The sequence below is a fragment of the Chlamydotis macqueenii genome, chromosome 3, assembly GCF_036417535.1.
Source record: "Chlamydotis macqueenii isolate bChlMac1 chromosome 3, bChlMac1.mat, whole genome shotgun sequence".
Classification (NCBI taxonomy): domain Eukaryota; kingdom Metazoa; phylum Chordata; class Aves; order Otidiformes; family Otididae; genus Chlamydotis; species Chlamydotis macqueenii.
Window position 1 is genome coordinate 39,962,223 of NC_141558.1, and position 13,111 is coordinate 39,975,333.

The window sequence follows — 13,111 nt, forward strand, 5'->3', positions numbered from 1 at the left end:
CAAAGCATTTCAATGCTATTAGTAACACCAAGACATGTCCATATTTCACATATCCAATCCCCTTAGTTGGAAAAGATAGAGCAGACCAAGAGGAGAGAGAGAGAGCTTGGAGGTGGGGAGGTCTTCCATGCAGCCTGAGCAGGGTTCTCTGAGTGGGAAAGGAGACAATGGCCAAATGGTAGATAGGATGCAATGACATAAAATCAGGAGTGGCATGGTGAAGATGAACAGGAATCTGTTGCTCAAGACTTTCCACAACACATAGCAAGGAGAAGAAATTTGAAAGGAAGTACACAAACACAGCATGTCATCACACTGTGAAATTCACCAAAAGCCGGGGATGCTAAAAAACACAAGTGAGTTTGGAAGGTGACTGGCCAGTGTTTAGAAGAGCAGCAGGAGCATTCAGATGTTAATTCAGAACGCCGGTATCAGAAAATAAAACAATTTACGTGTACCCAGAAGGGAGGAAACTGCCTTGCAGTATCTTTGGGTTTGTTTGGAGGGTTTTTTTTGCTGGGCTGCAGGTAGGATTTTAAAGACAGTTACGTCTTCTCACACCAGCTCATAAAACACATTAGAGTAATAGTGGGCTAGAAGACAATATGAAGCTGCTGATCTTGAGCAAGTTACATGGCAGTAGTGTTGACTGGGGATTTTATCATCAGTGGCCCAGTAAAGTGGCACGTACATGGGTGTACAAACGTATCTACAGAAGTACCAGCAGAGACTGTATTCTGCCATGAGTCACCTGGATAAGGATAGGAAGCTATGTGAAGTGTAGACCCAAAATAAGTTTTAGGAAGGATGAAAGGAGTCTGGTGATAATGATGAAAGAAGAAAATACAATTTTCAAAGCATCCTCATTTGCAATGATAAGCAGAGAGAGGACGTTTTTGACTGAGTTGTGAGAAAAACCCACAGTATTTCCAAGAAAAGTTGTCATGCAGGATTGAAGTTACTTGAAAGAACAACAGTGGTGGAAAGGCAAATGAGAGAAGTAGCAAAGTAATAATGAAAAATAAGACAGTGTATAGCAGGATAAAGAAGATGAGCACTGTTGGACAGAAGAAAAGGATTTCTGGAAAGTGGAAGAAGAGGTAAGACAGGCAGCAGCAACAGCTACTGGAGGAGAGAAGGAAGTTACAAAATAATACAGAGTTTAAAACATCAGGAGAAAACTTGGCAGAGCTGTGTGACAGGAGCAAGAGATGTGCCTAGAGACAAATAAATGAGGCAGGTGAAGAGGAGGGTAAAGAAAGCCAGGGACAAAAAAGAGAAACAGCAAGTTGGAGAAGAGGAGGAACCTTGAATGGGGCAAAGAAAAGGAGTGAAGGAGTGAAGGAGATGGAGGTGAAAAGAGGAAAGGGAAAGGCAAGTTACAAACAGGGAAGGTGGAGAGACTCCAGCTTCATTGGCCTGAAACCTACACTGGGCCTCTTGTTGATCTCCTGAGACCCAGCATTGCTGGTCAAATGATGTCAAGCCACAATGCAAGCTGCTGATCCCAAAAAGCAATGCCTCGGGAGCTGTGGGTGCTCACTGCTCCACCAGATCTGGCTCGCTACTGATAATGTCCTCCTACAGGCAATGCTTTCAATGAGCACTTTACAGGCTTATCGTGCACTCTGAAGATGTGATCTAAAGACAGATTGCATTAGTAAGCCTTGTTCATGCAAATAAATGCTTTCAAGATCAATCCTGAAGATAAGATACAAAAGTAAAACTCTAGGACAAGAGAATGGTTTAAGGATTGCTGGGAGGTAAAGGAAGAAATTCTATTAGGGATGAATTAATAAGCCAGAGAAAGCATTAGGAGGGCAAGAAGACAGGAGTTGCCCTGTGTGTAAGAAGCAGGCTCAGTGAGGGTACTGGGGTAGCCACGTGTGATTTACAGGGAGCAGACAACTTCCACACAGGGTGATTGCGGTACATAGGAGCTGACAACACAGAAGTCCTATCCAAATTCTATAAAAGCAAGGGAAGGTAACTTTAATGTTGTGATTGTTCAGTATGATGCTAAGCCTTGAGAAAGCATCAGGAAGGAACCATGGTCATCATGATGCAGGATGGCTCCCATCACTTAGGAAGAGTGCCACTAATTGTAATAACATCTGAAAATGTCACAAAGAGAAAGAAAGCCCACGAGAGAGACCCTGGGATAACAAGCCCAGGGCTTATTATAGACGATGTCATTCAACTGCTGTAAAAGATAGCTCTTACTGACAGAAACAAGGACATGGAGCTCTAGAGGAGCGGAAAATGAATTGCTATTTGGAGACCAGAGTGAGGCAAAATGATTATAACATGGCCAGGGAATGGTAAGGACATGACTAAAAACATGAAGCAAGTCCCTTAGCTAAAATTAAACAAATATGATCCGTAGATCTTGTACAGTGAAATCTCTTCTGCTGAGAGTTGTTTGTCTGAAAGGTGGTTATAATGCTGTCCAGGGAGATTTTAGTGTTAAAAGAGATTTTTTTCCCGGCAGAACAACCTGGGCTCAGCTCCAGGCCAGTTCTTTTCCCTGTTGCTCATCCTTCCAGCAGATTCTGCAAGTCTAATTAGCAACACAGGCTTTGGCCCTTTTGTTGGCACGACTACGATGTTGTGATGTTTAGTGACCCTTTGTGTCCTTCTAGTGACTCCCATGCAGCCTGGTGGCTTTCCAACAGCCTGAGCAGTTGGGAAAGCAGCAGAGAGCCTTCTTGCCGGTGCTTCAGATCTCAGCTCCTTCCTGTAGGAATTCTGGCACTGTGGATTTAACAGGAAGAAAAAGCTTTGCAAACCCTGCAGGATTTGCACGGGGTTGACTGCAAACTGTGAGCAGGTCTGCAAGGTGAGGAAGGTTTTATTTTCATATTGCTGCTCTTTGAAGTGAAATTCCTTTGAGGTGATTTGTCCTGGAGATCAGCAAAAATAAGCAGCTGAGTCTTTGACTGGCACGCAGACATTTTTACAGTGAATTACATTATTGGAGGGCTCTGTCATAAATCTCCTCCAATAAAGCTATCTACTTTGCTGCTTTCACTGTGACTGTATGCGTACTTTGACCTACACTGATTTGCCATTTTCTTGTCACACTCTGTGCTGTGTCCCAAAGCCTCATCAGCTTTATTTAAGGAATTATTTGCGACCTTCTGCAAAATTCCTGTCATGCAAACCCAGTCTCCAAAAGACTGGTGCATGCATAAACTCTTGTGGGGAAAACCATGCCTGTCTGCTCACTCTTCTTCAAGGTTGTTCTGTCTCATGACAGAATGGCTGCCTTGGGGTACCTGCAGTGCCAAAAACTGTGACAGAGAATGCGTCTGACCCTGTGGACCCTCTTCACCCCATCCACCATATCAGCAAGAGTGCAAAAGATGTGGGATCAGTTGGATGCGGGGGCAAGGACAAGCCCTGGAGCTGAAAATTGCTGAGCAAATGGTGAGTTTTTGTTTGAATGCAAAGTTCAGAGCAAGTGAGTCTCTTTGGAAGAAACTAACACTTGCAGAACAGCACCATCCAAAGAAGCAAACTAAAAGCCCATGTGTTTCCTCCGTCAGCTGCACCATGGGAATCTGGAGCAAAGCTGGCCACGTCTGCCAGGGACAGCAGGATGCTGGCAGCACACCTAAGGTGGCAGGTCTCTACACCAGGTGCCTGCGTCGCCTGCCAACACCGGTGGCTGGCGCTGAGCCCTGGCAGTAGGGCAAGCGGATGATCTTGTACCCCTAAAGGGCTCTAGAGGCTGGGGAGACCATGGGTGCAAAATCAAGCCACCCTGAGCATCCTCTGGTGATGTGAAGCCAGACTTTTCCACTTCAAATAGATTTCCCCCATCAACCTCCAGTGAGACATGTGGGTCTCTTCAGAAGACAAAGGCTGCAGTGAAGGGATGGGTTTCTGTCCTGGTCCTTACTACAAGCCTTATGGAGCAAGAGATAACAGTGCTCAGCAAGGAGTAAGAAAGTCAATTGCTATAACTTCTTCTACTTAATGGGTATTCAGGGCTGAGTCTTGAAGGGGGGGAAAACAGAGTCAATAACAAAATGTTCAGGAGCAATCTTCATTGCAAGCATTTTCTGACATTATATAGCACCTCCTCTTGCTCTGTTTTGCTTCCAGGATCTAAGTCTGGAAAAAGGCCTTGACTTTGAATGAATACAAAGGAACCGTGCCTACTTCAAATCTGTCTCATATGATCAACATCTTAATGAATAGGAAACTACGTCTGAGCGCAAAGAGGACCCACTGTACCTCTAAGGTGAGGTGTCCTGCCGTACACAGATGCCCGGTCATGTTGGGCAAACATGATTTCCCATTGTGGGGCTGCAGTGGAGACAATGACCGCAGTCCCAGGAGGTCAACAGGAGTGACTCTGTATACAGCACCTCTGTGAGGACTGTGCAAACACTGCACCCAGTCCTGATGTCAAGTCTGAAAAGGCAGTGAAAACAAGCAAATGACTGAGTCAAGGTTTGGGAAACATCCTATGCTGAGAAATATAAGAAGCTTAGTGTTTTGAATATATTTAAGAGGAGATGAAGAGGGGGCTTGATCCACCTGGACGGAGAAAAGACAAGCTAGCATAGAATAGGAAAAAATGGATGGAAGCTGAAGTTTAAAAATACTTGCAATCCTATTCTGAGTTTATCAGATAGCGAAGGTAATTATCAGAAATCAGGTCTTCGGTGTACAATTCATACAGAAGACTCTGTTGTTTGTGCTTAGCAGGCAATCACACGGTTAACCGTAGTTGTCCTTTTCGACCTCACAAATTGCAAGACCGTTAAAACCATTGATCTCTCCTGGCCTATCCCATCACAGGGGAAAGTAAGTGTTATATTGAGCACCACACTGCTGATGGACAGCCCTACGACCATGCATCAGTATTGCTCCTTCCACCTCATCAGCCCTCCTCAGTGAGGCAGAAATAGGCCAGAAAGGACCTCCCAGGCCAGCGTGGGTGCGCTGGCGGGGCGGTGGACCCAGCTCCTCAGAGCCGTGACGCCTCAGGGCTGCCTGATGGGCTTGTCCTGGCACAATTACACTGTGTGTACAAGGCACGAGTGAAGAAGCAGTTCCTTGTGAACTGAATAGATATTTCTTTTATATTTTCACATAGTTTTAACACTCTCTTCTGCTATGATTTGTTGTATCATCACTTAATTGCACTGACACTGGTAAGTGTTTGGTGAAGTGGGAGTTTTCATTAAAGATGCTAAACAAGAACATGGCTGTGTGTATGCATTCCTCTCAGCTGGATGCTTTTCAGTTCAAATGGTGGTACCTTGCTTCTCACCCCTTTATTTTGCTACAGCCAGCATGTCACCTCCACTGCCACTGTCATGAAGCCTCAGTGAAAACAGGGGTTTCAGGGCTGTCCCACATCCATACTGTCTCTGGTAACACATCCCCTGGGGGCTGATCAGGAGCAAAGCCACTGCATCCATTTTCCCAGTCATACCTCCACAAAGGTGGCGTCGTGGCTAAAGCCATCTGCTGTGTATAAAATGGCTCATGGACCCCCAAGTGCCAACCGGGACGCTGCTGTCACTCTGTAATGTAGCCCTGACTCGCTACAAGGGGCTACAGGGAAACAAAAAGGCACGGCACTTTCCATCCCTTCTGCCTTTCAGTCATTTCTCTGAAAAGCTTACAGGAGTGGTTTGGATTCCTCAGGACAGTGACATTCCTTCATTTCCATCCCCATACACTTTACAGTATTGATGGTGATACAGAGTCATTACAGAACAGAAACTGTGACTGCAGCAAAGCAGAAATGACATAAGTTCAGTCTGTCACAAGCAGAAGTACACAACATTTGAACAGAAAACTACGTGTCAGCTATTCTCAAAAAAAAAAAAATAAAAAAACCCAAAGGATTTTTCCTCCAGATGTACCTTGTTACGTGCCTGAGTATAAAAATCCTCGTACGAAGTTCTAAATATTCCCCGAATAGAATATAAGTAATCAGGACTCAGTTGTAGCAAAAAACCTTCCTCTACTCAAAACCTCCTAAAATGGCTGTCTAGGTAGTGGAAGAAAAGTGTCACATAGCCTTTTTTGTGTGAGAGAGAGAGAGAGAAAGTGACGAATAGATAGTATTTTAAATAACTTTTAATATCTTAATTCAATACACTGGATGCTGTTTCGTCTGATAGCTGACCATAGCCTTGAAGTTTGCAGAGATACTTCATTTTTTTTTCCTATCAAAAGCTTTGTAAAACAAATGGTAGGGGAATAATAAAATAAATTCTGAATGTTTTCATTTGAGATCTCAAGTCAATCTAATCTTCAGTGAATGCAACGATCCTCATGAACATAAATTTCCTCTCCACTTTAATGTTAATACTCTACCACATTTTAACCTCGTTAAGTATAAGCAAGTACTTCCTTTTTTGCACCCTTTCACACTTTGCAATACCTCACAAACCCATCTTTTGGCGGGGGAGCAATGATTTTCACCGTAGAAAATGCATTAAAATTTATTCATTGAGAAAAACAGCAACAGAAAATATTTTTCACTGAAAGATTACAATCTGCAAATGCAAACTCAATTATCTGTTAGTCATTATATTTTCATCTGAAACATTACATTTGTCCAAAATGTAGCTATTCAAATGTAAAAAAATGAGACTTACCTGCCTTTTTTGTATACTTCATGTATTTCTTTTCCTTGTCGGTGGACTCTGCATTCAGTGGATAAAACCCATCCCCACAGCAGGAGGAAGATGCTAAAATGCATTTTATGGACAGTCAACATGTTACCTGAAGGTTCTGTAGCCAGAAATAGTCCATACAAGAAGAAGAAAACCAAAATGTAGATCCTGTTCCTCTTTTTAAGACATTATAGGTCTGATTGTTATTGGAAGGATGTTTACTCATACAAAAAATCATCCTGCAGTATTTAATCTGGACAGTGGGGAAAGCAATTTCCACTAAACCTATAAATCCTTCTACGTCAGATGGCAGGGATTTTTCCAGCAGTGTTGAATTCACATCTTGTCAGAGAGCAATTATTTTTTTAATCCAAACAGGCTATTTTATTAATTGGTTTAAATTGAACGTTTTTCAAGTACATGGGGAATATGACATATATATATTTCTGCCTGGTTAGCCACAGTAGTGCAGCTGGTCAGGCAGGTGTCGTTAGTCGTTCTTTAATCACCAAATTTATCTGTGTAGCAGTGATGTTTGTTACAGGCATTGCAATAGATTGAAAAGTGTTAATAAACGTGTATCAGTTTCCAGCAAAAACTCACTTCCATGTAGCTCTCCAAACAGTATTTTGATCCTGTGTGTTTTTCTACCTTACTTTGATGTACAGTGGTACTGTGGCTGAAGTGGTGGGTGCTTTCAGGACTGGTGTCACATACCCCACTGCTTGGCTGAGCAGGGTCTCCAGAAAGTATCCGGTGCATAGAGGAAGGCAGGGAGGACAGCATGGGGAAGTTAGCTCTCCTAGCTCTTCCCAGGGCAGTTTGCAGGCATCCTGCTGAAGTAAAGCAGCAAAGCTCCCGTGCTGGGTCCCATGTGGCTGACAAAATCCTCATTGGTGCTAAAGAAAATAAACCAGCATGGGCAGAATTGATGTGGTTGAGCCAGCCACATTGTCCATCTCTTTGGAACTCACCCTCTGCATGCATAAGCCACAGCTCCGTGTTTGTTCTCCTTCTCCTCTGTGCCTCCTCCCAAGGCCTTACAGCTCTCGTCCCATTTGTGCCCTATCATGGAGACGTTGCCCCCGTGCTCTGCAGACATCACCAACCTTGTCCTATCCCTTTGCTGACAAGACTCTTCTTCCTCTGTCTGTTACGCATGGAGTTCTATTTTAGAGCAGTTTGTCATGTCACCCATCTATTTTCATTAAAGCCCTTTCTAAAAACTCTGGGAGCAGATCTCTACCTGGTCTAAGCTGCTGTAGCTTTATTGACTTCAGTGAGCATTTACACTGCCTCAGGACCCACAGAAACAACACATCAAAAGCCACCAAAATTCCAATCTATCAACTAAGATTCAATGTAATGGTTTGCTCAGCTAAAACATTTCCTACACAACGTCATGCAGGCCTCAAGAGATGGACAGTCAGTCACCAGCAGTTTGTTGCAATGGTTAATCAGCTGTTACTGTTCGAAGAAGTTCTACACATCTTATCTTTGAAAATTATCTGCATTCAGTTTCCACTGATTCATGTATCCTTCTCAAGGAAGATAAAAAGTACTTTAACAGCTGTTCTTTTCTCCTGTGGTGATATTAGATATATTCTTCCCAGCCTTTGCAAAAATCTATATGAAGTTTTATCATATCTTTCATCAAAGGAATTTTTTTTTCTCTTTGGAGCACATTTTTGTTACTTCATACACTTTTTTTAAAAAAAACATTAGTCCCTTGCCTGTGCATCAGATTGCTTCCTGGAAGCAATGGGGATTGACAAGCAACAGATAACTAAGAATTCACTTAGCTGCCCTGGAAAAGCTGGAGGTCCTTTGGTATACATGGTATACATGAGAGGAGGGAAGCATTCTGACTAACAGAAGGGATTTACTAGCAGAAGATATGGAGAAGGCAAAAAAACCCGTGTTCAATTCCCCCTTTTTTTTTGCATCATTGTTCACAGAAAGCTCAAATCTAAGCAATTAATAGAAAAATACTGGAAGAAATTGCCAGAAAACTTATAAACTCCTGGAAGAAAATGACTGGATGAGGGACAGACACGGGTTTATCACAAAGATGCATATTGAACAAACTTAATTTCTTTCCCTGACAGGTCAACAGACTTCACAGCTTGGGGAGAAGCAGTAGATTTAGATATGCTTTCAACTCTATCTCACATGACTTTGTTCTTTTTCTCATTATCCTGCTTTGGTTTTAATGTAAACAAATAGTTTTCCCAGAGTTGAGTCTGTTTTGCCCATAATGGTAACTTGAAGGATTTCTCCCTGTCCTTATCTCAAACCTCGAGCCTTTTTTCTTATATTATCTCACCCTGTTCCCTAAGAGGGTGGGGGGAGTGAGAGAGAGACTGCATAGTCTGGTCCCAGTCGGGGCTGAACTACGACACATTCTCATAAGCAAGACAAGGAAGCATCATCTTGATGAAATATTGGTAGGATTGGTGCAAAATGTTGCTCCCTTTAGCTTGGTTTATCTTGCTGTACTCCAGGAGTGGTTATCCAGGACTCGCTACCAACAAGCAAGAAAGCAGCAAATTTTGCAAATGATCTGCAATGAAGCTGGGAACCAACTGGGTGCTTAGTCCAAAGGAAAGGCTAAAGAAGGGTAAAAATGGCACAGAATATGTCTTTCGGTACGTGACAGTTAATTCAGAGTGAAAAATGCTCTGTTCCAAATGGCCATGGTATACAGAAGAAAAAGTAATGGGCTGAGATATTAGTAAGGGAAAAATGAAGTTAGACACTAGATTAGATACCAGTAAATTTTTCTAACAGTAGGGACAGTGAAGTGTTGCAATAAATTACACAGGAAGCGTTTGCAATTGCCATCATCAGAAGTCATTAAGACAGGTACAGCAAATCCTCTTTTAGGACAAACGGTTAGACTATAATTTTTCTTGAGGTCACTTCCAGCACTATTTCTTTCTGATTTTCCCAAGGCAAAAATATGAGAATTAGAACAGATGTGAAAAATTCAAACATCCAAGAAAAAAAATAAGAGATGGCTGCGTGCCTTACTTATGAGAAATAAAAGAAAACAGAAAAATTGAACAAAATATATTTTAAAATATTGTCCTCAATTTTTTCTTAATCTTGAGCTTGAGTAGATAGAGAGCTAATTTTGCTTGCTTTGTCCAAGAGAACAATGAGAGATTAAAGATATAGCACTATTTGCATTCAGTAGGTAGAAACCCTGTGAATACCAAACAAGAAAACAATGAATAGTTTTCAGGGAACAGTATTTTCAACAAGCTCATCTGTTTTTACAGTTTGTACGCTAGTTGTAAGCTGACTGCAGTTTCCTCAAATGACTGCATTATTTAAGTTTATCAGCTGATATATTTGAGGGGAGGGTCCTAGGGATTCATGTCAAAATATTTTAAATTTTAACCATTATTTACTTTTACTTGGTTTGACAATCCCTTGGCATTATTTTCCATCAAATGAGTGTTCACAAATATAAAATTAAACATACCCTCTGCTTTCCAGATTCCCCACTAGCAATAACATAAGTACCAACCTTCCACCCACATCTGACAACATTCACCAGATCTCAGAGCAAATTTTAAAATGTCAATTTAAAGCTACAATACCCTTGACTTTCCTAACTTTCCCTTGACTTTCCTAACTTTAACACCACTTCTACAGATAGGAAGCAGCCGTCCAAATGTGAAATGATTGCTCCAAATCCCTCGTAGACAGTCAGCAGCTGGTCCCGGAAGAAATCAAGAAGTGGGATGAACTGTAAATGTGAAGTCAACGGACCAAGGTTGAGTTTTGCAGTAGGAAAGGCCAACTATTTCCTTTTTATGGCCAAAGCCATCTTTTCTGAAATGCCTTCGTACTTGAAGCCAGACACCAGGCTTATTTGGGTTAGAGTAGGAACCGAATGCAAATTATAATCCAGGAGGAAAAGAAACCACCTCAGGCAGCTGAAATAAATTATATTAAACAGGAAAGGTAAAAAAAAAGATTAGACTTCTTACTCAAGTAGAAATTAACAAAGTTTAAATCCTTTGTGCTGGAGGGCAGTCCCCAAAAGCTGTCCCCATGCACAGAGGCTTGGCCTCTCCCCAGGGATGCCAACCCCAGTGGCTGCTGAGCTCAAGGACCCGCTCAGCACCCTCCAGCTGGCACCACTTTCCCTCCTCCAGTGCTTCAGCGCTTTGGTCACTTTGTTCCTCAGACTTCAGTGGGACCTTGGGCTTTTACTGACTTAGTAAGGCCATCTAAGCACAGGTTTCCCAGGCTGCTTAGGACATTAATCCTTTATTTACTGGGTTTTCATTAATAAAGATGATATGATTTGACCAAACTATATTATAATATTATTATAATTTGTTAAATAAACATATTTTAAGCCAACCAAAGATACGCTTCTTTCATTTCACCACAGAAAAGTCAATGATTTGCCTAATTCTATTATAATCTGCCTATCTCCAGAATGAAGGAATAATCAGAAGAAAAAATGAAGACTTTTTTTTTGCCTTTGAGTCAGCTGTGCACTGAGATGCTGACCTTGTCAGCAGCAGAAATCCAGTCTGGAGAACAGTCACATGAGCCACCAGCCACAGTAGGAAACCAGGAGTACTTTCAGTGCCCAAGAGGGCAAGGCACAATGCCGTGTAAGCGTCTGCCACAACAACTCCAGTCACATCATGAACCTGGCCTTCATTTGTTTAATTAATCACCCAAAGCTTCAAATATTGCAGTAATACACAGTATACACCATGTAAATACCCCTGGAGCTATAACCAGACTGCAGCAGCCACATATAAAAGAGCCCATAGCATTTACATTTCCTAACCTCTTCCTAATGGGCGTTGGCCTTTACCTAAAAGCTTTTAATGCAAACGTGGATGAACGTGTCCCCGTATCTCTGTTCTGATTTACACTTGCAGGAGCTGGAGGGGCACAAAGGTTCCTGAGTAATCGATAGGATGCTGTTTGACTTTGAGAATGTTATTTCCCCTGTGCAGCTCTGTTTCTTTCAGAAACAGCATGCTGCATCCCCAGGGCACACTGGTCAGAGTACTGGTTTTCACTTCTTTGGTGCCTTCAGTCATGAGTGTTGTCAGAGACTTTAAAAATCAGACTTAGTACCAAGTTAGTGGGGTTTCTGAATCCCTTACTTAGGCCTTTTTTTTAATAAACGTACTTCCATCCTTTGGGACGTTCATAGGAGATACATGCTTGCTCTGTCAGCTGGATCCTTTATGTTTTTGTATATGGGACCACCTCCAAGGAGGAAAATAGCACAGACAATGAATAAAATTTGAACAACCTGGGGATAAATAGCATATCCACTGAATTTGACTATGGTGGTGTCAGCAGAGCTGGTGGCCATTCATAGCACTTGTAGCTCTATTTTTCGTGTGACTTGAAGTCAAACTTTCCAGGATGGTGAGAGGATGAGAGAAGTGTGAATACATGTATTTGCAGTGAGGTGATTACAACCAAGGGAGTCCACGCAGAAAGGGAAAGAGAATATTTCCTCTGCAGGCACAAGAGGCAACTACACTCTTCTACGATCTGTAACTCTGTGCCGTGTTTGTGGGGAGCACAGACTAGGAGCTACGGGGAACAGTGGGGCAGGGTGAACATCCTAACAGGAAGATTTTACTTTTCAACATCAGTGTATGAGTTGGCATAAGCATGCACTAGGATGGACATCACACCACTTTATACTGGACAAGGATTTCACCGCAAATAGCTTTTGTGCTTTATTATCATATTTGTCTTTATGCCCCTGCTCCTCTCTTCTCTCTCTTGCACCCCTTGCTTATAAGATCACATCAGAGCAGATTCACATGCTCTTTGTGGCGAACCCTGGGATTTCTTCAGATAGTGATGAGGACATTGGTGGACCTGAAGATATCATAAACACTAATGAGTAATTAGATTTCCATGCAACACAAACAGCAGGGAGGAGAGGAGTTCCAACGAACCCATGACCTCAAGCCTTCTTATCACAGAGTAAAAATCAGATAGAGGCAAGGCACTGTACATGGGTCTCTAAGCCGCTATAAATCCCTAAATGGATTGTGCACTGTATGAAAGGCAAGGGAAATAGGCCAAGCCTGCGCTGGGCAGAGACCTGAAAGGCTACAGCAAACAATGTGCTTGAGTGAATTACAATGCTGCGGGACTAATGTATTCGGCTGCTGTTTCTCACTGCCGAAATGAATAGCAACGCTGCAGGACCCCAGCGAGGCACATCTTCAGTCCCGCTCTGGTTTCATTAGAGCTCTTTCCTCAGGGGTGTCTTTGTCCGCCAAACGCTTCTCTTCTCCCCACGCGATGTGTCGTCATGCCCGTGGAGACATATTTGAGTTCACAAGTGTCTTTATGTGCTCTTACGCTCTGCCTGAGAGATTATGTGCATTGCGTGCTGAGCTGTGTCCCTTTGTTTCAGACCGTTCTGCAATTTCCCGGAGCCGCGTTAGCTG

At 42.6% G+C, this 13,111-nt stretch overlaps 1 protein-coding gene across 2 annotated transcripts in view; it reads right to left on the bottom strand.

Annotated features, from left to right (window-relative positions):
- LOC104481795 (gamma-aminobutyric acid type A receptor subunit rho1) overlaps positions 1-6,751 on the bottom strand; it is a 28,966-nt gene extending 22,215 nt beyond the window's left edge. For both annotated transcript variants that reach the window (XM_010123211.2, XM_010123139.2), the window contains exon 1: positions 6,630-6,751. In XM_010123211.2, coding sequence (XP_010121513.2) covers positions 6,630-6,751 — 122 coding nt within the window. The remainder of the gene's footprint in view (positions 1-6,629) is intronic.
- Between the last annotated feature and the right edge of the window lie 6,360 nt (positions 6,752-13,111).